The following is a 24,894-nucleotide window of genomic DNA, read 5'->3' on the forward strand; positions in this document are numbered from 1 at the left end:
TTCAACTGTGAAATATTCTTTGCCTGCAACGAAATCCTGAACTTAACAAAGATTTTGATACAACGGTTCTGATAAGCTCTTCAAGAGAAAGTATGAAAAGATCACATACTTTCAGCAAAACTGCTAAAATTTAAAGTACAAACTACTGAACATATTTATTATCCATCAGTAACCATCAAAGAAGATAAGCTCGCTGAGGAAACTTTGTAAAGATTTAGAGAAGCGTTTTGTTAGCTTTCTCTCCGAGAAAAGCACGAAAAGATCACCAACTTCCAGCACAAACTGCTTAAGAGTGATAGAAGAAGAGACTGAACATATTTTTCATTCATCAGTAACCATCAAACAAGATTTACAATGATTACCAGTAGAGGGATTCGGGATGCAGAGAGATTGATATTTGATATTAGAAAGCAAAAAAGGGGGAAACCAGTACTTCACCATTTCCAGAAATGAAGTTTGACAAGACAGATGAAAGCAGCAACCAGAGGTCTTTTAACATTAAGAACTACCAGTCTACCACAAAACATCAATTGAGCACAGACAAGGGAATCATCGAGGCACGTGTATCGGTGCTTGTCATGACGACGCTCTCTTCGCTCTCCGCTGACGGAACACGATGCCCATGACGGGACTGACTGCCACTCGTTGCATTCAGATCAGTCACATGCACGTGTGAGATGATTGAGGAGCTAGGTGGCGCCGGCACTGGCGGAGGGTTCTGCGGCGGCCGCTTCCGCTTCTTCTTCTCGTAGGCGATGCCCCTGGCTTTCGCTTGTTGGTCCCGGACCTCCCTGAGGAAGAGACGGACGGCGCGGGCGCCGAACGGGTTGGCCTCTGGTGGGCCGCCGTTTTCCTCGAAGGCAGCGCGCAGGCGGCCGATGAGGGCATCGAGGCTACCCCAGGCTTGTCGAAGAGGACAAGGGCAGGGGGCAGGCGGGTGGGGATGGCCGAAGAAGGGGCAAGCGGGGCTGTGGACCTTAGTCTTCCCGAACTGGTCCAGGTAGCGGAGGAATTCCAGCACATGAGCACCGCTACATCGCGAAAGAGCCAGCGGCGGACGGTGGTTCTTGAGATACTGACCGAACGTGTTCCAATCTCGACGCTTCTGGGACTCGTACCTGCTCGGTGGCATCTGGGTCACGGCATTAGTTTCCATCATCGAACTCCCAGAACTGTTATTACCCCTAGAACCGGAATTAGCAGCAGCTGAGGCGGCGGCAACTGCAGCGGACATTCTCTCAATGTCGAAGGAGGACTGTTGCCGCACCAAATAACCCTGGCGATTGCTTAAACCAGCGAAGAGCTCAAGTAGGTATCTGGGGAAGAGTTTCCTGCACTAGGAACACACACCAGATAGTGAGTTCCGAGCTTCTAGGTTTTGCTGTTATGGATTTGATAGGCAAGCAACGAAAACAAAAATTGGGTTAAGGTTACTTTTTACAGTTAATCAATTTTGACATTGATCCTACACGCATACATGTAAATGGAAAAAATGTTTTTTCTTTGGAAACTTTCTTGTCTGTAATCTTTCTCAAAATAGGCTCTTTCCCCAACTACTACTATTACTGCTCTGGTATCAGAAAAACCGAAACACGGCTTCTTCTCCTTTTCATGGACCTCTGCTAGCTCTACTTAAAATCCATGTCGCAAACACAAGATATTATAACCATGGAAGCAAAAATCACCAGAAACCACAGAAAAAAGTTTCTTAAAGGAACAAAGCTGCAAATGATTAAGATAGTATAGAAACAAGCAAAAACCCAGCTCACTCCTAAAACACAAGCAAGTCCAGAAAATATTAAGAAGAAGAAAAAGGAGAAGAGGTGAACGAATTCAGATTATGTCCAGAAAGCTCTGAGCTCAGAGAGAGAGAGAGAAAGACAGCAAACGAAGGTAAAACTTGGGGGCCGGATAGCAGATGGGTCGGAGAAGAAGGTATGGAAGAGATAAAAAAGGGGGAGAGGGGCTATATAAAAACTGAGCAAAGTGAGAGGGGAGAAAGAAAGGAGACAATGGTGGACCCACTTGTAGACATCCACCTCTTGGAAGTGATGGCAATCTGACCATTCCTTCAAATACGTCCTTTCACCAAAAAGAAAATTTCACCTGCTCCCTCCTGCGCCCATTATTGATAATCCCCTTCATTTTCTTCTTCTCATCTTCCCAAGTCAATCCGTCGGCCACCAACAACAAAGCATCCAATGAAGCAAAACCCAGTTTCTTTCAACCCATCAGCAGGGCCACTGCGACTGTTCAACATGGCTCATCTTTCGTCAGTAAAGAATTAATCGCGCTTACTGTCGGATCATGTTGTAAATCGGTTTTTTCCTCATCTCTTCTGGGTAGACTTAACTGTTTTTTTTTTTTTTTTTTTTGGGTTGGAAGTAATTATTTTTTGGAGCAGGAAGATCCACTACTGATTCTTTAATATCTCAGATTTTCAGGGGGGCTTTACATGATCTGATGTTTCTTCCAAGTTTATATCTAAAAACACCGTTTGCCGTACCAGGGAATAAATATGATGTTACAGGGAAAAACTGCTTTAGTTACAGAAGGCAGAGAGAACATTGAAAGCAGGAATAAGAAAAACTGAAAAAGATTAGCCTCCGCAACAATCAATCACAGGACCAGTTATGCGGCCTCAATTATTAAAGAGACAAAGGAAAATTCATGACAGGTAAAGAGAATACAAGGTATCAGAAGATGATAATGGTGACAGTAATCCTTTTGTGGAGTGTGTGGCGAAAGATTTGTAGCCTTTATTTGGCAGCAAACAAAGGCTGAATAAGGCCAAGAGACTGCTCACTGCTCAGGGAAAACAAAAAACAAAAAAAATCCCTGGCAGATTTAACTAGTGGGTCAGCCAAATCCCAGTTTGCCTGTGGGTCTGGAATTTGGTGAATTGGGAAATTGTTGAGGTTTATCATCTGTAAATGATTGAAGCATGTGTTGTTGTCTTCTTTTAGCAGATCTTGAAACAGTTTTTAAGTAGTATGGCCAGTATACCTTGCTAATATCTACCCATCACTTCTCTTTAGCATCACAGGTTATCTACTGTATAATCTACGATCTTTGTCTGTGTCTCATTTGATAACGCCGTTAAAACAATCTAAACCAGAAGGGCTTAATGATAGTGTTTGATGGGATCCCACTGGGTCATGGCTTCAAAGTTCCCATGAAAGAAAACAATGGAACCTTGGGAAAGGTCATTCGATGATTCTTGAAGGATTAAAAGTCATGGAAGCGCCAAATGATCTATTCATTTTGTCTCTTACAATTAGAAAAGAATAATCCCCAATCTCATTTTCTCCAAATCGGTAAACTTCTTTATATTTGGCTTCATGGTTCTGAAGAGGTATAATAAGCTTATCACTTTCACTGATGATTTTAGTTGATATATTTGGGAGTGGGAAGCTAGAACTTAACTTCAAGTGGTGGCATCGATATCCAACTAATCGTTGTTAGACACGTTTTGGATTTGACTATTTCTTTTAGGAAGTGGTCTCCTTAGACATAAGGTAAAGTGGACAGTTGTAATTTCTCCTCTTTCGATAAGAAAAAGGGAATTTATGTTTATAGAACTAGTATAGCAGAGAGCATGTGACTTTCCATAAGAGAGCCTCTGAATACTGTTCTTTTGGAAATTGATTGCCATGCCCGGAGGTAAGCGAATGTTCGTGTTTTCGATTAAAGATTATGAATTTCATATTGTATTTAGAAATTCAACTTTAGTCTTACAATCTCAGCTTAGTTCATTAAAAGTTGACAACATTTTTATGACATTAGATAAAAAAAATTCATAGAAAGCAATCCATCTATAAGAAGATATACATTTCCTTTGGAATCTTTATTAATCAGACAAGTTAAATGACTTGCAAAAGTGGCACTTGTCCACATTATTTAGAGGTGAAAATCCTATATGCAACTTGGCTACATCACATAAATAGAAGCTTATAGGCACATCTAATCCTATAACCAAAAAGCTGATTATGTCTAGAGATGTAGAATTTCATGAAGCAAATCATTAAAGATGGGGTACTAAAGAAGAACAAAATCAAAGTATTATATGACTATTTTATGTATGATGATGAAAAAGAAGTTTTGAAGAACATTTAAATTAAAGACAGTAGAGATTAGAGTTCTCTTTTAAGTCCAATTCATTCTATAGGTTGTGCAAGTTGTAAATATTCTACGAAGATGAACAATCATTTTTAAATATATATGACAAGAAAATAGATTTCTGCAAATAAATATTTTTATCAAAGAATTTAAATTCACTGGTGGAAATACTTCTCCTAGTGAATTTTTTCAATTCTCTGAGAGGAAAGGCACTTTTTCAGTGAATTTTTAAAGTCGTTGGGAAAGGTGTTGCTAATTTAAATTAAACATATAACAATGTTTTCTTCTTTTATAAACATAAATTATTATTAATATAAATTAATTAATGAATTAAGTTATTATACTTATATATAATAATTTTGATAAAAAAAAGTTTAATTTGTTGTGTGCTAACTTAAAAATAAAAAATATAAGAAATTAATAAATAAGGTAACTTTGTCTTCTTTTTGTTTTTGAGCTTTGTTTAACTTTTCACTCTTCTGTCTTTGCTTCCATAAGTTTAATTTTTTTTCTTGCTTATGTTTATTGAATCTCTTATTCTCTTATATTTCAAATTTTTAATCGGTATGAAGGAGTACTTATATGTAGCCTCCTCCTCTTTTCTAGAGAACTCTATCATCACCTGTATTTCCTTCTTTATTTTTCTTCTTCCGTTGGGGTTGTCTGTCCTTCTCTTAATAGATAAAGCTCCCTTCCTAAAAAAGAAGAGGTGAGACAATTGAAGCATCCACCCTCCTCATGCTTCTTCTTTCTTTATTGTTTTCCATCTTAGTGCACAACAAATATGTAGATACGAAAAAATGCTCCTTTGTGTCACATTGACTATTAATTAGGTAAATTTCATTATAATATGCTTTTTAATTTTTTTAATAAATTTATTTTCCTAATTAATTTTATATACTTTTCAATGTTTTTCTGTATAATCATTTTTTCCTTTTTTATTCTCTTCTTCTATCTTATGTTTTCTTTTAATTTTCTACTTAATCAATTTGTCTTTTACTCTTTTTTATTTTTTTTCTATTTACTTATATGTGTGTGCATATATGTATGTTTGCATGTATATAAATAAAATTTGATTTGATAACATAAATATAAATTATGCAAAATATTATTTATTAATAAAATAATATATTATAATTAAAATAAAATAAATAGTTTAATTATAAATCTATTAGTATTTTTAATTATATAATAAAAAATTCATATGATTATGATGTAAATTAGTAATGGTAAATAATTATGAACTTTCTAAGCAAATTAATTAAATAATTATAAAATAATGTGCTTATTTTTATAATAATCAGCAAATAATATATAATAATTTTTTATTCAAAATAAAATAATATATACTCGTAAAATAAATAAATTATAAAATGTTAAATTTACTAATTTTAAAATATTTGTAATTTAAGTAATTAATAAAATTACACATAATTAACCTATAAGCTAAATTTTATCCATAAATATTTCTAATATCAATTAAAAAAAATTATTTATAAAACATAAAAAAATTATTTATAAAAACAAAATTAATGGTAAAAACAAAGAGAAGAGGAAGGAGAGAGAAGAAGAAGGAAAAGGAGGGAAGGAAGGAAAATAGAGTAGAAAGGATTCCACTTGTGAGAGTTGAAATTTTAGATTCCTTCGTTTTGTGAAGGAACTAGGTATTCTACTTTTCTTGGTGAGGAAAATTCCGTTCCAACTTTCGCGTGCACTAAAACAATTTTATTACTTAAGCGAGTGTAATTCACATTCCATTTTAAACTTTCCAAGCGCATGTATAATTGTATTGGGGATCATTTTCATGGATTCCTGACCAAGACACGGGGTTTGTTTGGAACCCGATAGAAAAGAAAAGAAAATAAGAATTTGACCATTATTATTCTAAAAAATAGTTAGTAAAAAAAATATTTAATTATTATCTGGATTTTATTAGCTATTTTTAAAAATAATAATAATCAAATTATCGTTTCTTTCTCTTTTCTTTCCAAACTGAGCCTTAGGGACCCGATTTTGGTACTGTGAAACCCTGCTTGGGTCGTCTGAATCTAAAGGCTGGACTTGGATGAGTGGGGAGCTTGCCTAATATACAAGGGATGATTTTCCTCTCCCTTTTTTCTTAAATGTTCTTGTCACAGGCCAAGCTTTTGGCCGGACAGATACAACAGAATTCTCTTATCTCTCTTTCCTTTCTTTGTAGCAAACCAAAACCATTTCCCGTTTTGTGTCAAGAACATTCTCATTTGTAACAAACCCTCACATACAACACTTCTCACTCCTATGCTAAAAACTGAACTCTCTGAAAGCTTACTGAGATGGTAAGCTTTCCTCATTTTGTGTTCTTCATTTCTCCTTCTCTTCCTTCTGTTTCTTGTTACGAATGTGTGCAAGATTGCGGAGCTCCTCGAACGCGTGCATGGTCTCTGCATCAAATCCTCCAGCAAACTACAAAGCCCAAAGAACAAACAAGTCCATCAAGCCACTACTAGTACAGGACAATGCTATGAGACTTTGATGAAGGAACAGAAGCAGGCTACGTTAAGAGCTACTTTGGAGGAAACTCTAGTTTGGTTAAGATGCCAGGTTTTATAATGAAAAAGCCTCAAATCATGTCTAAGTTGGGACTGCCATGGATTCGTCCCGACCATGATTTCATGAATCAATTGGGTCAACCCCGATTTGGGAAGGTGACGAGCCAAGTCAGGGGAGTGGACTTGCCCTTGAGTCCAGCTTCTGAACTTAGGAAATCCCATCCCAAGTACGAGACACAATGCCAGTCCCAACTCCTTTTGGCCTGGTAACATATCAAAACCAGCTTAAGCTCATGAAGAAGTGGGATTATGCACTGCTAAGGGAACTATCTTGACATGTACCTGGTGAATTCTGAAAGCAAATCTCACTCCTTGAAGTAGCATATACTCTAACGCAGGATCATTGTCAGATGCTCCCATAGATTGGAGCTCCAAGGCCACCCTTTTTATGTACTTCTTTGCCAGCTTAACAGAGGCAAATTTAATCTGAAACCATTAGAAACAAATTTAAAAAGATGAAGTAACAATAATATTCCAGTGTTACTTCACGAATATGAAGCTGAGATGTAAAGCTATTTCAATACAAATATGAGCACCTTGCTGATGATCCCTGTGTCAAGCATCCAGTTATATGGAATCTGAAACTCTTTGCAGTGACGCATCAGCCCATCCCTTGTTCTGAGAATGTTGTAAACGCTTCTCTCCATCCTGACATTGAAATTTTGTTACTGTTTAGTAGCTTTAGGAAAAGAAGAACATACACAAAACACAGTTTGTGGAGGATTAGCTTGCTTCCAAGACTTGATTAGCCCGAAATCCATAAATCTAGATTCACGGATCATTTAGGCACAGAAAGAAACAAAGATAAAAAAAATTTACTTTTCAGAAATTGAAACCATCTTCTTTAATGCAACGTCTGTCGGAGGACGGTGGTCATCTTCATAACGCGAAACTTCACCTTCCAACCTCTTCAAATCACGGTATGCAAATGCTGCTTCACGTAAAATATCAGCTTTTTTCTCTGGCCAATCGAAGTGCTTCAGCACTGCCCTCTCATCCACCTTCGCAGCACAGAAAAGCAAGTATAAATTTCTCTTTTTCATATCGTTACCCAACTGCCACAACCCTGGAGAAAAGATTAAGAAATTCAAACACGAACAAGAAAACAAAGTTCGTCGTCGAGCCACTTCACGAATGCAACAACGTCTTCAATATCTCGAAATATCGCATTATTGACCTCTTTTATCAATGAATTCACGAACTCCCCCTGCGTTTCTACATCAGCTTTTATCTGAAGATGCAAACCGAAATGGTAAGAATTATCCATGTTGGATGAAATTAATAAAGTTAAAAAAATGGAGTTTTTACTTACAGCAAGCAAATGAGATGACCGGTTCTCAATCTCACCGATCATACTGCATTTAGCATTTGCAACGTCTGTGGCATCACAAATTCCACCAGATGAGGACTCCTTTCTGGATTCCCTTTTCATTAATGAATGATAAAATTCGACGACTTGTGGAACCCGTTGCATCACACTTGCATTTCTCATTGAAAAATTGGGAGGAGGAGGCGGTGGTGGTGGCGGCGGCGGCTGTGGGGCCGGAACAGTGGTCGCCCCGTCTTCCTTTGGTGCAGAAGAAACTGAGTCTGAAGGTCTTGGAGGAGGGTTGGCAATGCGTCGTGCTCGCTTTTCGACTTCCTGAGCTGTAATCTTGTTATTGTCAAGTCTGTTATTGAAGAATCTTGGACTCCGAACAACACCCAGCTCGTATTTTTGAGCAGTTAACAGGTGTCTGTTGCTAATACCTGAATTTCTTTCTTCACGTTCACCATCATTTTGACAAATGAAACCATCAGATTGTCTTCTCGTGCTCAATACAAAATCTTCTGTTGAGGTGTTGGAACCACTAATTGAATGTCTTCTTTGCGGACTTGCTTCATGGGTTAGCGACCAATCTTTATCCAGGAGAACTTGACATTCTAAATTTTGATATTCTGCATCATTTTTAGTCAGATCCCTCAACCTTTTAGTGGAATCTGCCCTCTTTGAACTACCAAATTCTGTGGATTCCGGTTTCAGAGCCTGACAAAGTGGTCTTCCATGATCATTAGTATCATCGATGTGTCTGTTTTCCCCACCGAGAGATTTTGGACAGAAATCCTCGTCCGAATCTATTGAAGAATGCTTTGAATGATTTTCGGAGTTCCTGAGTTCATTCCTTAAACATGAATTGACCCACCTCAAGTATACAAGTTCCTCTACCTCAGTTAACCGGCTCATCTGCAGACCCTCAACTTGCTTGCACAGGTTCTCATTCTTGTGTCTCAAAATTGTTGCCTCTGCTTCGACCTTCGCCAAAACATCATTCTGCGTGCAAATTTTAAAGGTAAAACTTAAAAAGGCGAAAAGACTAAGTATGATTATTTGTCGTATAATGATCAATGCAAGCTTAATCTGTATAATAATTGAAAATTTTACCTTAGACATCCTAGCAAGAACTGTGACCTGGGACTCAGCTGAAGATAGTCTGCAAGCAAGACTTCTCTTTTGAAGTTGAAGCTCCTTATTCACACGCCGTAATTCAACCACTTCCATTTCCAATTCTTTTAAAGAGGAGACATTGTTCTTATAATGCGCTGGCGGATGCTCATTGTCCCGATGTTCTCCAATTGAAGCTAAAGAAGCTATTTGTTCAGAGATATTTGACTTCTCAGTTTCTAATAGTCTAACTTTCTGAATCAAGCTCTCATTCTCTTTGCCCTTCAAATCAAGTTCCGCCTCAAGTTCTGGAACTCTTTTACTTTCCTTGTATTCCCAGAGCTCTGCCTGAAACTTTAACTCCCTTTCCTTAGATTCTTGTAACAAGCTTCGTACATGATCTAACTCAAGAAACAAGTCACGCAAGCTTTTGGTCCTATGGCACTTCGAAGTCTGTGGATGAACTGGGGCTGAATTTGTTGAACAGGGAAAATCACCGACAAGGGAGCGTTTGACCCGGCAAAGCTTCTGGTTGGCAATGTCAGAGCTTGTGAGAGGCAACTTCTTCCCTGGAACCAAAGATATAGGTTTGAGTTTTCTGTCTGTGGTGAATCCTCTGACAATATTTGCGCCCCATGTCGAATTAGGCTTTGGCTTCAGCGGATTCCCGTTAGCTCTACTGTTTGCTTTCATGGACTGGTTTTGGTCCGAGAACTTATACAGTTTTGGTCGATTCAACACATACAGATCTTGCCTCATTGGATTTGAAAGAATACTCTAAAAGAGTGGAACTTTTTCAAGAAGAATAACTCAGCCTCGGTGATGTTAAACCTCAGGGTAATTAATTAAAGAAGCCTCTGAAAACAGTACGAGGCGATGGTATGTATCAATGAGCGTGAGAATCCGTTAGTGGATTAGTACAGCTCGAGCAATGAAACCAACACGAACCACCTGATACGGAAAGTGAGACAAACCAGTTTCAGAGAATTATTGTTGATCAGCTCAAACTCTACGGTCATTGAAACATTTAGGAAGACAGAGCCTTGAAACCTATCAACGAAGCTCCAAAACAGACAACTACAGTAGAGAACGACGGATTTCAAGCTTTAAAAGAGAATAACATGGAAAATAGGGAGAGTGGAAAACCACAAGGAAGATCGATTTTTTGAAATTTCGAACCTCCACAGGCGCTCGAAGCATCACAAGGCATTTGAATAGTAGTGGACTTCAGACAAATTTGAACTACAAAAGCACTAAATCCAAGGGGTCTGGCGTCGGGAGAAGTGAAGAAGAGAGTTTTCTGCAAGAAAAAGTGGCAGTCGCGCGTTACTATACTTAGCGATTTGAATTTTTGAAATTTGAAGTGTTAGAACCAAAGAAGCATCAACGGTCGACGAAAGGTAAAAATGATTTTGACAGACCAAGAAACTTTCAAGTACAGTAGTAATTCTGTTTCCGTGTTCTGGATTTTTTGATTTGTTATTCCCGCGGTTTAAAATAACCTCACAAGAAAAGCATACCTGTCATCATGGTTCTTGGTCCTGTCAAAATTGTTTAAATATGGTCTATCTACATTAAATATTTGGTTACTTAGGAGGGTGTTAGAATATTTGGAATTGGATTTGAAAATCTTAAATAATTTAAGGGCAATTAAAAAAATTATTATAAAAATTAAAGTAAAATTATTATAAAATTTGTTTTATCTTATAAAATAAAAATAAAAATATTTTAATAACTTAATCTTTGTATTGATTATAATTTTTTGTGAAATAATTACAAACTTATCCTTGTTCTTAAAAACAAAATTAATAGGGATAACTTAACAAATAAAACTTATAATTATATCAACTAGTATTTGAATTCTATAATATGACTAGGTTTCAGTATTGAATGACAAACCTAAAAAACCATGTCATTTGCAAAGTTTGACATTTCGTCAAGACATCGTATATATCAGTCGAGATGCCTTGAATTTTTAGAAGGTTGACATATGCCACCTTTATACAAAAGTATCATTAAATTATGCTCAAAGCATAATGTTTAAAAATTCAAACTAGTCACAACCCAATGAGGTGATCAGGTTTAGTCGAACTTGATTCAACCTAATTTGACCAGTAGTTGAATAGGAATGGCATCATGTGATGTCACTTTGTTGAATTTTGTTAAAAGAAAGTTCGAGAGAAAGATTTATTTTGAAGTTGGAGGAAGTCCTGCCCCTCTCTTATCGATCGGGGAGGGGCTGACATCCTCTCCATTGCCATAAGCAAATCGGAAAATAATTCTTTTGTCTCACTACATGTAGCTTAAGTTCAGCCATTATCCGTGTACATTATACCATGTAGTTGATCTTGGAATGTGTCTAGTTGTGAGTTTGCAAAAACTATTTATGTGCAAAAACTACATAAAGGTTCGACACGTGAGGGGGAGTATTTACAATAGCCTTACACAAAATCATGACTAAAAAATCTTTTACTCGTAACTTTGAAGAGACATTGTAACTTCCTTTAATCAATTTGGATTAATCCTAGATTTAACTTTAACAAATATTTTAGTGAAGGGATATTTAAAGGTGCAATAGTCTATAGAGGCGTTGAGCTACATGTGAACATTACAGCACCAACAATGTTTCTGTTGCATAGTCGCCAAAGTACGTCAAAGTACTCGAGTAGGTATTTATACTATATAAATGTACAATTTGGGGTATATGTTTATTTAAAAAATGTTGAAGGCAATAAAAATATGTTGTGGGTTCTATTTGGAATGCAGAATTTGTTGGTATTCTTCCTTGGGTAATGCGGGGGGGAATTCATTCCACTTCATTGTGGACTAACCCTTATTCCCTTTTTGTAATGTTCATCATGACGTTTGAATTACATGAATATAGGATAGGATAACACCTATTGGTTGGCGATATCAACAATAAGAGATAAGGATAGTGGGTTGGAAATATCTACAATGACAGATAGAAGAAAGATAGTTACTTGGAGATATCTACAAAGAGATATAGGAAGAAGATATTTAACACCCCCTTGTAAGCTCAAGTGGGAGAAAGTACCTCTAACTTGTCCCAAGAATTTATTATGTGGCTTATAGAGAGGCTTTGTAAAAATATCAACAGCTCGATCATGGGAGAGAATGTAATGAAAGTTGAAAACACCAGTAGTCACTTTTCCACGAACAACGTGGATGTCGATTTCTTGTACTATGGCGCATGCAAGGATGATTGAAAGAGAGAGAGAAGATTTCCAAAGGTATGACTCTCACTCTTTCTGTATAAAGCACTTTTGGTGAAATTTTGTAAGGTAAAGCTTTATGGTTTGAGAATATGCTAACTAATGCTCATTCACTTATTTACTCATGGTTTGGAATGGTATTTATAGCTTTCCCAACTCAAGCTAGCCATTATTTGCCAGTTGGCAAAAATCATAACCACTACTTTTTTTGTCAAACAATGACTTACTGATTGATGGATTAATCGATCAATCTAGAGGGATGATTGATTATTCCATGCTAATTCAGCTTGCTTGGACAACTATGATTGATCAATCTATGAGGGATGATCGATCATTCATTATACCATGAAATTGTCGTGTCCTGGATGATCAATCCATCGACTATGGTTGATCGATTATGCTTTATATTTTTTGCCTACACAATTTTGGATGATCAATCACTGTCAGTGACTAGTCGATCATTCTAATGTCAAATAAAAATAGATCTCTTTATAAAGCATAGCAATTTCTTTCTAAGTGATTTAACATGTTTCTAACTGATATGTATGATGATTTTAAACATGTTTATATGCAAATTAAATCTTAAAGCTCTGATCTCACAAGTACTTAAGGACTAGAAGTAGGAATACTCTCTTACATAAATTGATTGAGTTTAAACTTATGTTTTTAATGCTTGAACTCGAGTATTCTCATTGTCTTCTTCCTTGTGGTGCTTCTTCAAGAGATGTTCTTCAATTTTGCTTGATGTCTTCATTTTGGCTTTGAAGTTTTAGACCTTGAGATGCTCTTAAAACTTAAGTATTTGAAATACTAGATTTGCAAGTTATTAAATCAATTAAGTTTTATTATCATCAAACTTAATGTGGGAATAACCTTCTACTGTCGACAAGTTGATGAGACTTCAATGTGAGAAGACGAGTAGGGAATAGTAAGTGGGTTTGAAGTGGAAGGAAGAAGTGAGTCGGGAAAGGAGTCAACTGAGATAGCAGGTGAGGTAGGGAGTGAGTGAAGGTCGTAGATTAGGTAGGTGCTAGGGATGTGGGTCCACTAAGGCTAGAGGAGGAAGGGGTGGAGTTGGGAGAAGCAGGTGCTTCAACATATTGTAAAGGGGTCGAAGTTTGGGACATAAACCTGGATGGAAATAGACGAGTTCGAAACAATCCATGCTTAATGCAATTTTGAACCTTTACAACTCACATATTCCTGCAACTGAAAGATCATTTAAGAACCAGGATTGACTGCCCATGTGCAAGATGGTAAGCAATGTGTAATACCCATAATATTTTGGTTATTGGAGAGTTCGAACATGACAGCCGGTGTGACAAATCCATTACATCTTATTATTTAATACAAAGAGAGAATCATTATCCAAACCAGCGAAGGAAGCTGGTCAAAGCAATTCCTATGTCCTGGAAAGAACGGGTCAATCAAGCGGGTTATAAAACCAACCATTTAATGCTTCTTGGTGACGTTCATCAAAAGATCAGAGGTTTGGTGGTGGGCCCACGAAGAATGGAGGAACAAAAAACGTGGCCGTCCATTGGTTGGTGGCATTTTTGGAATTTGCGGATGGAGTGGCTAAAAGGCATCAACTGGGATCAGTCAAAGTGGGTTACCTGGGCATCCAAGAAAAGTCCACGTGGGAGGTAGTGACGGGGGATACAAAATCTCTTTTAAAATAATAAAATAATAAAGTAATTTATTATTATTTTAAAAAAACTAAGCGTTTTTTTTGTTTATTAACAGTTGCTAATTTCGGTGTCAAAGAAAGGTGGCTGGATTTATCTGCCGGATTACCAAAGTAAACCAAACTCGAACATCTACATACTAAGAGTTTGGCTTGATTCGAGTACTTTAAATTTGAGCTCAAGCTTTAACTTCGAACCTAAAATCGGAATCAAACTCGAGTCTAAAAATACATTCATCAGTAGTATTTATTCTGTTAGTAAACAATAATATTAAATATTGAGGGACTTAAAAGGGTTGAACTATCGATCATCTTTGAGGTTTGAGGTAAATACGAGCAATTATCAACCAATTAACAAGGGATTAACGAAAGTAATTAGAGTAAAAGGTATTTTTATAAAAAAAATTATACTAATGAATCGGTTCACAAACTAACAAGTAGAACTTGAAAAATCTCGAGTTTGACTTGTTATACTTAATAAACCTTATTTGAGCTTTACCTGAACTCAAATAGTTTGTAAGCCCACCCATGGGACCAGGTGCATCTACGTGATCTTATTCTTCGAAATAGGTGTTAGGATGGACAAATTCATATTCGTCTTTTAAATATAATCCTGTTGCGGCGGGTAGACAAATTTGGTAGTCCTCGGGTTACCGACAGATTTTTCCCATTAAGAGATCACAGAAAGAGAGAGAAAGAAATGATGCCTTTTATTCTCATTCTTTTCTCTCTCTCCCATTTCTCGGAGTACTACATTTTGACCCTTTTCACGGCTGCTCGCCATCGAACTCGAATTTCTTCGATTCCGTCGAGGAAAGTAGAATCTAGATCGGCTTTGTGGCTATGTGTGTTAGAGAGCTGGAATTTTGCGCGATCGATTTTCACGGATTGTGTGGCTCGGTAGCATTTTTGTTTTGCAGCTGCGGCTTCTTCTGAGAGTTTGTGGAGTGCGCACGCGCGGAGATTTTATGTGGTTTTGATTCGTTTTGATTGGAAATGGCTTGGAAGTTATTGTTTGAGGGATTTCGTTTGAGTTGAGCTATCACAGGAGCTTGGTGTGAACTTCTGAAAGGTTTATGGTGAAGAAAAAGGTACATTTGATGGAACTTTCAGCTTTGTATTATTGTGATGATTGGCTTTACATCTGGTGGTGTGTTATTCCTTTGTTGTGTTTGATTTAGTTGTTAATTTTTTGAAATTTGGTGCTTATTTTGTTTCTGTGGCTGTTCTCAATGGCTATGTTCTATAGGTGACTCTATTTCTTATCGCGGTTTCCTGCCAAATTTCTGTCAGGTTGTTGCTTTCAGTGTTGTTACTCTTTTCTTTTGTCTCTGAAGAGGTCGTTGAAACCAGTTAAGCTGCTTGAGTGTACTTTTTTTCCCGATAGGTGTTTTTTGAAATAGATGGGTTATCTTAGGATGACGATTTTCAACATTATTTTGATTATCTTTCCAACATTTTTTTCTTATATGTCGAATTTATACATTATGAAGATCATCTTTCAAGTTGAAGCTTCTACTTGGTTTTATATTTGTTGTCTTCATGGATTCAACTGAAAATGAGTACTATGCCTTTTAAAGAACTAGTTCAGAACGTCAAGTGGTTGTCCTCTCGCATATATATTTTCTATTTGAAGCTAGTTTAGATTATTTATCAAGTTGAAGGTCTTCCTCTCTAGTGTTTACCTCCGAACATTTCTGTAAACAGTTCAGGACTCGTATCAGAAACTGCCATCCAATTGAGATTGTTAGTGAGACTTGTACCGATAAACAGGGAGTTCCACTAAAAAATAAAAGAGATACATAAATAAATGGGTGGTTTCTTATCATTCTCTTCACTGCAATCAATGAATGTCTGAGAGACTGAGATTTTGCCATCTGATAGGTTTTTTACCATTTTGGAAATGGTATATGTTTGTTGCCAAATGTATGGACAAGAATTCTGGAGATCAATGCCTTTTTCTGGTTTATCCTCTCGAGCTGATTATTTGTAATAAATGATGAAAGAGAAAAAACCACTGAGAAACATTTTAATCTGAACTGTCTTGTTTTGTTGGTGTTATGAAGTTAATTACAGTGATGACAGTCTCAATTGAAGGAGAAAACCCAAAGAGGGATGTTCCACTCTTAATCATCTTTTTTGTTGGGTAATGAAGTTGACTATAAGGATGATTTGCCCAGTTTCACAATATCCAGTTTGAGATGATTCTGTGAAAGAAATCAACCTAGATACTGTTTGCGAAAATGTGACAGTATTTTGTAATTTAAGAAGTTCTATAAGTGTTTTATTTTACGTGCAAAGGTATTATTAATGGTACTACTTGTTGCAGGACTGATGGAACTATCATTACTAAAGGCTCTTCTGAACAGTCTCTCACGTTTTTGTCATTTGTCGACGTCTGCTGCTGTAAAATATGAACCCGTTCAGAAGTGTTACCAAAAGATTGATGAAGTCTTGAAGCTTTTGAGACCTGTACTTGATGTACTTGCGGATTCTGAAGTAGCTATAGATGAACTACTAAGCAAGACATTGGAGGATCTTGATGTCATTGTAGATGCAGCTCGAGAATTAATAGAAAACTGGCATCAGCTGACAAGTAAAATCTGTTTTGTGAGTTTGACTCTCTCTCTCTCTCTCTCTCTATCGCTTCTTTCTCTACAACATGAGCTCTTTTGGTGGTGTGATTTCCTTAGAACTGGTAACTTCAAAAGTAGGGTGGAGTTCCATGTATTGGCATCTGTTATATCTGATCTACTTGTAACATGCATTTCATAATGTAGTATTTTTGTGAGGTGTCTTACATGTCCAAATATTGATTAAACATACAACCCACTGCACTCCATACCCTTGTGAGACTTGAATCTAAGACTTCAACCTAGAAATCTCTCCATGTGGCCGTTAAACCAATGGCTCAATCCTGGGTTTCTCATTTTCTAAGCTTGTTGCTTCCTGATTGCTCATTGTGGCTAGAACTGAAAATTGGCAATATTTGGACATACTGAACTGTTCCTAAAGGGCGTCAAACACATGGTCAGATGAGGTAGAAGGAGTATGCCAAGATCGCTTTATTGTCATAGTTGGGGTCATTGAATTTTCACCTTCATGGTGCAATACCTCTTCAAGTGTTCCTATCAAATCAATGGCCATGATCTCTGTATAAATTTGCATGATGAGGTAGGGGATGGGACAGAGCCTACACCTTGGATCACTTTGTTTTTCCTCCTCTTCAATCTTGTTATTATTGGGTGAAGATGATAACCATATTATCTGAGATTGAACAGATATCACTTCAATGTTCTTGGTCTAGTAAGTTTAATGTCACATTCAGTCTATTTCTGGTTCTTTCAAAAACCAGCTTCTACGCTTAGAAAACCACCTTAGACTGAATACCACCTTCCAAACTTCTTAAGGAAGATATCATTTTTGGTCATTATCAAATGCCAACCCACACTTAGGAACCCTGTTTTCGGTAAGAAGTATATCCTTTGAGAGATTCTTTTGGCTGGTGATATACTTTTGGACGTCCATTTGTCAAAATAGAAACTAGTCTGCTGCCATAACTTACTTTGGCCTTGTATTTACACCTAACACTGATTTTTTACTCATAGCTATGGTTAGTATTTTGAGAATGTGAATCATTTTGAGAAAGAGAGTGACAATCAATTTTAGAATGTTCTACTTTCTCTAGACTACACCTATAAGTGATCTAGGTGTGGCTTCAATCATTGTTATTTTTAAAAAACCTAAGGTTGTGATTTGTAACGTCCTGCCACCTCATTGCATTTAAATTTTCTTGAGGGAAATGAGATAACACCCTTTTGTGGGCGATTCAATTTCTCTTGTTCAGTCTTGAAAAGAGAAAGTGTATCTCTTAGTGAAGTGAATTGCATCCTCTTTTACAAGTGCAATGAATAGTTTCTGCCAATTCTCTAAAGTCAGTTCTCTTAGTAACTTTCCCACAGTGGCAGGGCAAGAGTCTCATTGAAAATAGCCTCAACCCCTACCCTCATCTCAACAGACCACCCTGCAACTGACACCCTCATAGCACCAAATAAAACAGCCTTTTTGAATTTCATGGGTTGCAGAAATTGGACTCTCTTCCCAGCCAGCAGCTTTTGAAAAGTGTCCTGAACTCTCACATTTCAACCTGTATTTCTTTGCACAGGTATGCAGAACTCCAGTAGCAAATCTTATCATACAAACACCTGATTTAGGTTTCCTTGACCTAATTATATAAATAGTTGTTACTGAATTTTCTCGTTTGTCTGCTAGTACATTGATACTTATTAAGAGATCAAACCCTTTTGTGATCCATATGGGACTAGGTATGAGTGTGAATCCCCTTTTGAGAGCTAATAGGAACTTTCTGTACCAAAGTTAATGGTTTGGTCATCCATGTCAAACCTTGATGTTTGCAATTCAACCTGGTAGTGCTGCTTCTTGTGTTGACTGCTCTCCAGGAAGCTCTGATTCTGAGCTCTTGCAAAGAGGAGAAAGGCTTCTTCTCAGTAGTCGGCCATACACACTCTGGGAGTGCCTTTCTGGAACTGTGTTCAGGGTTTTTAATAGATCTGTAAATTCTTCTCTGGGAAAAGATGTAAAAATGCTAAATGAATTTGCCTAAAACCCAGCAGCCAGTGTTGTCCATGTTGCTGCTGTAAATAGAGAAATGTTCAACTTGCATGCATTGTCACTTAGTGCATATTATTGCGTCAGTAACATGCTTACTAGTTGTCATTTACCATGTATTTTTAGCATCTTTATTATGAAATTGCATAAAGTTGATGAAGAACTTTTTATACGCTTAAATTGAATTTACCTGTCAATGTAGACTTTTTTGTATTAGCCCTGCCCTTTCCATGTGAGAATAATAGGGTAAGTGTTGTCTTCACTGAGACTACATAAATGTCTAGGTCTTGCAAGTTGAGTCACTGACAATCAAGATTCAAGCATGCGCAAAAGAGATCTGCGGTCAGGTGGACGCACTACTTAAGTCTCTCGAGGATGTTTCAAGTTCATCATGTGTTCAGGTGATTAAAAACCTATTTCGTGCTTTATTCCTATATTCACTCTTTCTCTCCTTCTCATTGCATCTGTTTTTTATGTATGACGAATTATAAAATAACTCATGGTGTTTGTATTATCACGAGCAGTGATTGAGTCTATTCAAAGCAAATTATCATCTATTGAAACACTCAAGTTGGGATTCTGAAGTGAATCTTATACTGGCTCGGATGCTACAGTAACACGTATGCATACATATTTCAGTGGCAGAGCTCCTCATTTCTGACTATAGTGATGTTATTTTGCAGCATTCTGCCCAGAAAATCGAGCATATTGGATCTGAAAGAATGTCTGATGTCATCAAAGAAGCCATAAGAGATCAAGTGGATAATGCCAATCACAACCCTGAATGCCTGGCCAAAATTTCTCATACATTGAGCTTGAACTCCAACCAAGAACTCCTACTTGAGGCAATGGCCCTTGAGAGGGTCAAGGGAAATGTTGAGCATGATGACAACATGGAAGATCTGGATTACATTAACCAAATGATAGCACTTGTCACACACATGCATGAATGCCTTATGAAAGTTAAACAATCTGATACTGTTAATGGGATTCCAATTCCAGCTGATTTTTGTTGCCCACTTTCACTCGAACTCATGTCAGATCCAGTCATTGTTGCATCTGGGCAGACTTATGAGCGAGCTTTCATTAGAAAATGGCTTGATCAGGGTCTCACTGTGTGTCCCAAAACACGTCAGACTCTCTCACTCACCAATCTCATTCCAAATTATACTGTCAAGGCACTTATTGCTAACTGGTGTGAATCAAATAATATCAAACTTCCTGACCCAGTAAAATCAGTTGTGCTTAACCAACCATCAGCTCTTCTTCCTACTCCTGACTCTACCCCTGGCAACTCCCATATCCTTTCTCATGTTTCTAGGACCCATCGATCTAGATCACCGGAACCTGAGAGGTCGGTGGGTTCCAATATGAGCTTCTCCTCATCCAATGGCACCCATGTAGATGATAGGCATTCCTCTCCACCACATCTCACTTCATCCAGGGGACAAAATGGATCTGACGCTGACATTGCAGTAGTAATCTTACAAAGTTCAGAGGACATGGAGGTGAACTCTGAAGCTCAAAATTCAGGCTTGGGGGGCCAAAGTTCTAGTTCATCAAGGAGGGAGTTGCCCCAAGGTAGCTTGACCGAGGAACAGGTTATGGGCCACACCCGAAGTGACTCACTTTCTAGTGCGGTTTCCAGTGTTGATACCAACGAGCCTTCTCATATTTCAGGTGAACTGACACATTGTAGTAGTGATGTGTCTTGTGAATTGACATCAGAAACTCCAGCTTCAACTGCATCTTCAAGAGAACCTGAGTTCCTCCCTCGTTCTGCAGAAACGGCACGGTCGAGAAGTCAAACCATGTGGCGCAGGCCATCTGAAAGATTAGTCCCACGTATTGTTTCTTCTGCTGCTTTGGACTCAAGACCTGACCTTTCTGGGGTTGAAACTCAAGTAAAGAAGTTAGTAGAAGGTTTGCAGAGCTCTTCACCTGATGTCCAGAGAGAAGCAGCTGCTGAACTCCGCCTTCTAGCAAAACATAGCATGGATAATCGAATTGTGATTGCTAACTGTGGAGCCATAAGTCACCTGGTGAATTTACTACACTCTCCGGACTTGAAAACACAGGAGAATGCAGTTACTGCACTATTGAACCTATCAATCAATGACAATAATAAAACTGCCATTGCCAATGCTGGGGCCATAGACCCACTCATTCGTGTCCTTGAGACAGGAAACCCTGAAGCAAAAGAAAATTCTGCTGCAACACTTTTCAGCCTCTCAGTCATGGAAGAAAACAAGGTTAAAATTGGGCGTTCAGGTGCCATAAAACCTCTTGTGGATTTGTTGGGCAATGGTACCCCTCGGGGGAAGAAAGATGCTGCAACAGCTTTGTTTAATTTGTCCATATATCATGAAAACAAAGCAAGGATTGTGCAAGCAGGGGCTGTGAAGCACCTGGTGGAGCTCATGGACCCAGCAGCTGGAATGGTTGATAAGGCAGTTGCAGTTCTTGCAAATCTTGCAACCATACCTGAAGGAAGGAGTGCTACAGGTCAAGAGGGTGGTATCCCTGTTCTTGTGGAGGTAGTAGAGTTGGGTTCATCAAGAGGAAAGGAACATGCAGCAGCGGCTTTGTTACAGCTTTGTAGGAACAGCAATAGATTCTGTAGTATGGTTCTTCAAGAAGGAGCTGTTCCACCATTGGTTGCTCTGTCACAGTCTGGTACAGCTCGTGCTAAAGAAAAGGTAGGCTCTGACCTTCTTTGTATCTGATGTGATACTTCTGCCTGCTTTGGATTCAACAAGATCTGATTTGACCATAGTTTCGGTGTTTCTTTTATTTTCCTTTTCACGATATTTTTGATAGATTTGCAACCGAACACACATGTTGGTATGATTTCTCACCAAAAAAAAAAATAAAAAAAAATCACATGCATGTTTGAGGTATCTCTAGTGTTTAGATTAATAAAAATTCCACTTGCCATTGTCACACCCGTGCAAAGGTAGTGCTTGGGCATATTCTGAATTGACGCAAAAACATCTACCTTATGGGCCATACAGTGGAAACGAGATTCCAAAATTCCCTAAGCCATAAATGGCTTCCCACGGTCTCAATTAATATCATATCTGTACTTGCTTCAGGAATCCAGCTCTTGCCTTTGCTTTTCATCAGGACTCCCATCTTTCTGTAGGGATTCCTAGAACTCCTGCTTTTGGTATTCTTTTTACTCTAGATAATGAATCGGTCAGATCTGACGAGAGGGAGTCATTTGGGATAAAACCATGATTTTGCAATGAATGGTGCCTCTTTGTTCACTACTGACTTTCTTCTTGCAGCACATTTGAAGTTTTTGACCTACTTTCTTGATTTTTTGCTACTATTTCCCTGTCACACTCTTTTGAAACTTGTTTGACTTTTTGCTATGCATTCAGGCGCAGGCACTACTAAACTATTTTAGAAATCAAAGACATGGAAATGGTGGAAGGGCTTAATCATGGCAATGGAAACCCACCGATTGGCTGTGATCTTGCCATTTATATCTAGTGAGCATAATACATGAATGTTTGGAGGTTAGAGCATGTGAGGTAAGTAAATAGAAAATGAGTGTGTGGATTTCAAATTGCAATGAGGGCATTAAGATTCCTTACAGGGGTCTTGCTTGTAAAATTGACATCACAAATTTACACATGGCCATTTCTCCTCAGGTTCTCTCATTCTTTCCTCAATGCAGATTGTTGTATATGATTGGAAGAATTATAGTTTGTCTGCAATGCTGTAATATGTCAGCTTTAAAAGGTCATTGGTATTCTTTTGTATCTAATTACATTGACCAGCTGGAGCAGGTTTTACGGGTCTCCATCTGTTTTTTCAAAGAAGTTCTATCAGCTTTGAGATTGATTAGAAGACCAGTTTTCTTGGATATTATCACGTGTGGCAGACAAAACCATGGGGCTACAAAGAGCAGGTCTTAGCACTTAACACATAACAGATTTGCTTATATTTATTCCAATTTGTTATGAAAGTGCCTTTTTTGGTTTTTAATTAAGTTTTTTATTATAATTGGAACCTTGATAAATTGGCAAAATTAGGAACCTTCCATCAATCTCTCATTGTTTGGGAAGGTTTCTCCTCTTGTAATCTGCTCTTTTGAGTTCTCTGAATGAAATTCAGTATTATTCAAAAAAACAAAAGAAAAGTTTTTTATTTACTTTTGAGTGCAAAACCAAAAAAACTAAGTGAACTAATTTCTAATTTTCTATTCTTTGGAGCAATTGAAATCTAGCTGACCCAAAATGAAAAATTGCAAGGGGGAAAAAAGAAATATAGCACTAGAGTTCTGCATTTGGGGAGAAAAAAAACACATGAGACACGGAAGAATTTAAGATCCAAAGAAACGGAAGAGTAGAGAAGAATTAAAAAAGAGACAGTAGTTCTGGCCTTTCTAGAGAAGGAGGCGATGGTGCCGATGGTTGAGACCGATTTTGTTGCAACGCCTAGAAAGAACTCAATGCCGACTTGTTTTCTTCTCACTCTCTTCGTGCTTCCATGCCAAGGAGGTGAATTGCTCAGTCACTCAAATTCCTCTCTAAAAAGCTAGAACTATCATTTTACCACGACTTCCTAGAGAGAAACGTGAGGAGAGAGACTGCATTCGGCTTCTTTCTTTCACAATGGGTTCAAAGATAAAGAAAATAGATCGAATAAAGAAGAATTAAAGAGCAATAAGAAAACGAAAACAAAATTAAATGGACGGAAAGATGGGAAAGAAAGAAGGAAAGGAGGGAAATCAATGGATGTAGAGCAACCACCTCTTTGTCCAGAAGTCTTTTTACCCCAGCAGTTTTGACCTTCAGGAGTGAGAAGGGACCGTGGGAGTGAGGAACTACACTTGGCCCATGGAGGGATTTCACTTCCCTGCATAATTCATTTTCACTCACAACTTACACAATGCACTAACGCTTTTAGGCCACTTTCCCCTGTCATGTGTGGTTTTAAACTAAACTGAGCCCACAGATTTTACTGTGACTTTGCAAGTCAAGGAGCACAGTTTTTTTCTTTTTTCTCTTTTTCCCTTGAAAAAAGCAGACAAAAATTCAAAAATTTGTCGCATAGAAAATAAAATTTCAGTTCTTATGGAAACTCAAATGAACTGAAGAATATGAAGTAGGTGCTTTTCTTTTGATAGAAGCAAATGAAATCCTAAAAAATGAAGAGCTTTGTTGACATCAAGACAGGAGCAGCACCCAGAGAGGACCCATAGTATAAAAATATTAAACCAAAACTTGTTCAATGGTACATACAGAGGAAGAGATTGCACTTACCTTCTACAACATGAAGAAAGAAAGTGTAGAAGGCATATAGGTTTTTGACTTTGTCCATCCTTCCTCTCAGCCAGAGAGATTTTTCCTCCTCCAATGTTCTGATTTTTCTTCTTGGCTTCTGAAAGAAAATGTCTTTTATCCCATTCCTGAAGACTGACACGGAGGTGCTGGCTGACATAAGACTTGCTAGCCATGTCAGTCAGAAAACCATCACAAAAAAAATTTCAAGATACACATAGCATTACCTTATGTAACTCATTCTTCCTAATAAAACATTCCTCGTGTTGAATGACCATGTGTAAACATTTGAAATCTAATGGATATTGATATAGACTCAAAAGAATTTACTCTCTCAAATGAACACTGTCCAAATACAAATAACACATCCCAACTGTTAAAGAAAATTCTCCTATTTGCATCATGTGTCAATAGCTGATCAGACAAAAAATTTGCCTCTTTTTTTCTTCATCCGTTTCTTTCCTGTGCTCCCTAGTGAAGCTTTTCACCCACTTGTATGCTGACATAGTGCTCAAGGAAAGGTTCTACTTGTCCACATAGTGAAGTTTGCAATGCATTTCAGAATGTGATTGTAAAATTTCATAGGTGATGAGAAGGCAAGTTAAAAGTCGAGCACCAAGACCTGCCCTTCTCTTTTTATGCTACATTCCTTTTCCATTCTGGAAATGAAAATGTCACCCAAAAGATGTCTTTCTCTCTTGAGGCTATGACGACTGAAGAACACATTTACAACTAACTCAGTAAGAAATCAACAGGAAGCAAGTGCATGATGGTATTCAACATCCAAATTTAATTACAATAAAAAATAAGGAGAGCCAAATTCAGCATTGATACAGCACTACGGATCCATAGTCCACCTGGTACACTTAACAGCCGGAGATTCTCATAACTCATGCCGAGAATCAGTAACAACTGTTGG

General features: G+C 37.7%; 3 protein-coding genes across 5 annotated transcripts; 1 reads left to right on the forward strand and 2 right to left on the reverse strand.

The window, feature by feature from the left end:
- Window positions 1–261: 261 nt before the first annotated feature.
- Window positions 262–1,936, reverse strand: LOC137953107 (protein LIGHT-DEPENDENT SHORT HYPOCOTYLS 4-like). The gene is made up of 2 exons (XM_068800332.1): window positions 1,442–1,936; window positions 262–1,336 (listed from the first exon to the last, which is right to left on the reverse strand). The coding sequence occupies exon 2, from the start codon at window positions 1,232–1,234 to the stop codon at window positions 527–529; it is 708 nt and encodes a 235-aa protein (XP_068656433.1). The 5' UTR covers window positions 1,235–1,336; window positions 1,442–1,936; the 3' UTR covers window positions 262–526.
- Window positions 1,937–6,237: 4,301 nt separating this feature from the next.
- Window positions 6,238–10,305, reverse strand: LOC137953254 (protein CHUP1, chloroplastic-like). Its single transcript, XM_068800562.1, has 7 exons — window positions 9,133–10,305; window positions 8,023–9,021; window positions 7,810–7,941; window positions 7,530–7,711; window positions 7,247–7,358; window positions 6,993–7,136; window positions 6,238–6,564 (listed from the first exon to the last, which is right to left on the reverse strand). The coding sequence occupies exons 1-7, from the start codon at window positions 9,889–9,891 to the stop codon at window positions 6,463–6,465; spliced, it is 2,430 nt and encodes an 809-aa protein (XP_068656663.1). The 5' UTR covers window positions 9,892–10,305; the 3' UTR covers window positions 6,238–6,462.
- A 4,496-nt stretch (window positions 10,306–14,801) lies between these two features.
- On the forward strand, window positions 14,802–22,531 carry LOC137953210 (U-box domain-containing protein 4-like). Of its 3 annotated transcripts, none has more exons than XM_068800491.1 (5): window positions 14,802–15,143; window positions 16,382–16,662; window positions 18,966–19,082; window positions 19,365–21,380; window positions 22,068–22,531. In XM_068800491.1, exons 2-5 carry the CDS (start codon window positions 16,387–16,389, stop codon window positions 22,125–22,127), a joined length of 2,469 nt encoding a protein of 822 aa, XP_068656592.1. In that variant the 5' UTR covers window positions 14,802–15,143; window positions 16,382–16,386; the 3' UTR covers window positions 22,128–22,531. The 3 variants fall into 3 exon arrangements, with proteins under 3 accessions (XP_068656592.1, XP_068656593.1, XP_068656591.1); XM_068800492.1 differs by lacking the exon at window positions 14,802–15,143 and having other exon boundaries at window positions 16,316–16,662; window positions 19,365–20,361; window positions 20,467–21,380; XM_068800490.1 differs by lacking the exon at window positions 14,802–15,143 and having other exon boundaries at window positions 16,316–16,662.
- The last annotated feature ends 2,363 nt before the right edge of the window (window positions 22,532–24,894 follow it).

The sequence above is a fragment of the Aristolochia californica genome, unplaced genomic scaffold, assembly GCF_029961685.1.
Source record: "Aristolochia californica isolate CCGP_79_NKW_82.1479 unplaced genomic scaffold, dmAriCali1.0.hap1 SCAF_16, whole genome shotgun sequence".
NCBI classification, from domain to species: domain Eukaryota; kingdom Viridiplantae; phylum Streptophyta; class Magnoliopsida; order Piperales; family Aristolochiaceae; genus Aristolochia; species Aristolochia californica.